General features: G+C 31.7%; 1 protein-coding gene across 1 annotated transcript in view; it reads right to left on the bottom strand.

Annotated features, from left to right (window-relative positions):
- The window catches only part of LOC109167967 (LEAF RUST 10 DISEASE-RESISTANCE LOCUS RECEPTOR-LIKE PROTEIN KINASE-like 1.1), a 3,294-nt gene extending 771 nt beyond the window's left edge, over window positions 1-2,523 (bottom strand). Inside the window, exons 1-4 of the mRNA XM_019317047.1 lie at window positions 1,681-2,523; window positions 1,528-1,560; window positions 1,218-1,445; window positions 1-307 (exon numbers count right to left, since the gene is read on the bottom strand). The exon at window positions 1-307 is cut by the window's left edge and continues 771 nt beyond it. Of these exons, the coding sequence (XP_019172592.1) occupies window positions 1-307; window positions 1,218-1,445; window positions 1,528-1,560; window positions 1,681-2,404 (1,292 nt within the window). The 5' untranslated portion in view covers window positions 2,405-2,523. The remainder of the gene's footprint in view (window positions 308-1,217; window positions 1,446-1,527; window positions 1,561-1,680) is intronic.
- Window positions 2,524-4,138: the final 1,615 nt, after the last annotated feature.

The raw sequence follows: 4,138 nt of genomic DNA on the forward strand, positions 1-4,138 counted from the left end.
TCAGAAGCGTGGAGGTAGGCTAAGGCACTGGCGGTTTCTACTGCGATGTTGAGGCGGATAGGCCAGGGGAGTGATCCTTGGTTTGCTCTTTTACCGTGAAGGTGATCGGCGAGTGTTCCATTGGAGATGTATTCATAAACAAGGAGGAGTTCACGGCTGGATCTTGATGAGCAACCATAGAGGGTTACCAGATTGGTGTGCCTTAGGCCGGTTAGTATTTCAATTTCATTGATAAATTGCTCCATTCTCTTGCAATTGTGCTCGTACAGGCGCTTCACCGCAACTTCTCTTCCATCTCGGAGCTTACCTAAAGGTTAAAAACATACATAATTTCAAATCATCACCATCACCATGACCTAAACCTTATAATCAAGGAAGGAAAAAGGGTCAAATTAACACCCCTAAGCCTATCTTTATCCCCGCAAATCTCTCTCATTTGTTAAAATGGATCCCACTCCACCATCATCACATTTGTATATTTTCCACTATTTATTCTACATCCCTGCAAATCACTTTTACTCAAAAAATGATCTCACTTTAATATTATATTATAAATATAATACTAAAATAATAATAAACGATTTAAAAAAAAAAAAAAAAAAGTATGCAGCAAAAGCTGCCAAGCAACTTGGCTTGCAAATTTGCAAGTCACATACAATAAAAAAAAAATTGAAAACAATATTTGCATTTTCCCTGTCATCTTGCAAAGCCCTTTTTTGCCGGGATAAATTTAGTCTAAGTGAACCAAATAGTGCAATTGAATTTCTTAATTAAAAAAACTCTTAAATCAATAAAATTGTTCAATTAAGTTCAAATTGACTTGATTAGCAAGTTAGGTCTTCACAAGTTTGATATATATTTTTTAAAACAAATTCACAAGTGTTTCAAAAAAAAATGCACATATGGGCATATGGCAACTACAGACATATAGTACGTAAACTACTGACACGCGCGCGCAAAATATATGTCGAATTGCAAATATAAATTTTAGATTAGAGTTCACCATGTAAGATCACCCTAAACCATGATATAACAATGGGTATTTGACCCTTTTTTCCAGAATGTTTTTTGCATCGTGCAGGGGTCCACTTATATGCACTTAGCCACCATATTTGAAAAAACAAAAGATTGTGGTGTGAAGATCAGACCTTAGCTTCCTAATTGGACTGACTTGTATAGTAGCTAACTCAATAATTGATAGGGAGTAGAAGATTTACCGTGATAAACAGTCCCGAAGCCTCCATCTCCAAGCTCCTTAGAAGAATCGAAACCATTTGTGGCTTTTACAAGTTGGGAGTAGGAAAATACCGGAATCCCCATTTCTATACCCTCCCGATTGGTTGAGAAGTGTGAATAACCTCTAAGTTCTCCCTTCTTGCCATGCCGGATAACACAGACCACAACCGCCAAACTTATTGAAATGAAAGCAATAATGCTGCCCACAACTGAATTAACGTAACACACTATATATCAAACATTTATCGCCATGCCAAAAGTTACTAAAAGTTGTTGATAAAAGACGTGTACCTGCTATTCGAATCATCTTCTGCTTATGTTTTCCTGCAACCAATCACAATTCACATAAAATCTCAACAAAGCTGGCTATGAGAATATAGCAAGAATGCTTAATTTCCAATTATGAACTGAAATTAAAGCCTCTAAATGAGTAATTACACGTACCTTTAGAGCACTGAAAATTGTTACGGTTGTCAACTAAACATCGACCACCTTTGTAGTGACAATCTAAACAACTTTCAGTCACATTCCAGGTTAGATCGAACGAAGGACTTAACCTCGCAAACAAGTCCTCATTGCTTGTATTGAAATGCCATTTAAATGGCAATTGAATGGGTGAGCAATCGAAGGGAAGTTTGCTACCTAGACCTAGTATATTGCTACCATTTTTCATATAGAATATAGTAAAGTTTTTACAACCATGGTAACTTTCATACTCACTGAAATAACTATTATTCTCCGAACTATGGTTGCATCTGAACACCGAAGGGTGGCGAATAACATGAGATGAAATCAAAGGAGTATTTAGAAATGCCAAATTCCTACTGAATGTGTCACAACTTCGATTTTGTATGGACTTATTCAGAAGTGGATCAAAAAATTTGGTAAAATCGTTCCCCATTTGTAAAACCTCATATCTATCCTTTCCAACCTCGAGTGTTGGAGATGGTTTAGCATCACAATCTAAAATCAAAAACCCGCAATCAGGATGCGACTTATTGGAGAACGGAAAACTTACTTGTGGGATGTTTCCACACTTAAATTCTAGTGGGCAGCTATCTTGTGATTTGCTCTCTACTTGACAACAATTATGAAGTACCATTACTGTAAACACAATAATAATATGGAAAGCTGAAAAATAGTGTGCGCCAAAGCCAAACTCCCCCATATAATAAAACCATGCAAAATATATAGATTGTATTTCAGTTTCCTTGTTACTTAGTTTTATGCTCTCACTTCTATCACTATATATATGTGTGTGTGTTTTGAATTGGATATTGGCCTATGACCCATTCAACAAGCAATTGACTTGGAATTTTGTTAAGAAGACTGATTAATTATAGAATTAAGTTGGCCGGAGAGCCCACAGGAGAAATGAAAGACAGGCTAGCGTTTTGAAGACGTTTAACAAAGTAGCTTGGCATTGATGGAGGAGACAAATTATTGGTTCACACAGTGCTTTGTGGATCATAACAAAAAATATATTTTTAAAATATTAAAAGTATATTATTCGTGTACTAAATATACATTATACAAAATAATATACTTTTCATACTCCAATAATATATTTTTCATAATGTATATTTTTAATATATTAAAAGTAACATTGTTTATATATGAATATATACTTTTTGATAGTATGATGTACACAGGTGTGATAATGATTGGATAGAGGAATATCAATGTGAAAGCTCCCAATAATTTCTCTCTTTTGCGGCAGATCTGACAGCCTGAAGCCGTGAAATATAGGCTCTTCTCAGCCATGCAATTGTTACAATTGCAATCTAATGTGTTTTTTTTTTTTTTTTTTTTTTTTTTTTTTTTTTTTTTTTTCAAATTTTAATAGTCATGTCTTACAATTTTGTAATTGTAATTTTCCTTTTTTGTTTAATTATTAATGTTATTACTTTGTTAATAATATAAATTTAAATTAATTTATTATATAAATAAAATAATATTTTATCCACTAATTAACTATTGTAAATTATAACGTAGTATAATTTGTTTCTGAATATTTGCCTAACATGAAATATTTTATTTCAAACTTTGTAAAATAATTTGATGAAATTTAAAGATTTTTATTATATTTAATATTTTAAATTAATTTTTATATTTACAAAATAGATTAATTATTGAAAATAAATTTTGTTATGGATCAAAGAAATATTTTTTTATAAGGTAATGCAAAAGAGATACAATTTTTGAAAGTGGGGAGAGAATTTTATTTATTTATTTATTTTTTTTGGTGTAAACCACAATGTGGTCCGAGTCTTTCTCTGTCCGTTTAACGGTCCAGGTCCACCCGGTTTGCTCTAAGAGGCACAAAAGCTGGCCCAAAGAGAATCACTACTTGTGAGAATAGAAAGTGAATAGTGATTTATTTATTTATTAACAAGGGGAGTACCCACGGAAACTTTACAATAGTCAGAATGTGTTACACACTTACACATATAACGCCAAGAAGGAATTCCAAGAAAGTGAATAGTGATTAATCCCACATTTAATAATATGATATTTTTTAAATGAGAAAAAGATTTCATAGGTGAGAATAATCTATCGTTTGAATATATATATTTTTTTTATATTGTCGTTTTCAAGACTTACATTCTTCCAAATATGGACAGAAGTTATTTACCTAACAAAACACGAATTATTGACAAATACGCCAAAAGTATTATGTAACACATGTATATTATTATTATTATTATTATTATTATTATTATTATTATTATTATTATTATTATTATTATTATTATTATTATTATTATCTAAAAATATTATATGTGTCAATTTGGGTTATATCCTTGGATGTTTGTTTGTATTTTTAATGTTAGTATATTTGTACACTAAATTTAAAATGGAAAGTGAATAATGTGAATTGCATGAATGGAAAACGAATAGT

This window comes from Ipomoea nil, unplaced genomic scaffold (assembly GCF_001879475.1).
Source record: "Ipomoea nil cultivar Tokyo-kokei standard unplaced genomic scaffold, Asagao_1.1 scaffold3170, whole genome shotgun sequence".
NCBI lineage: Eukaryota > Viridiplantae > Streptophyta > Magnoliopsida > Solanales > Convolvulaceae > Ipomoea > Ipomoea nil.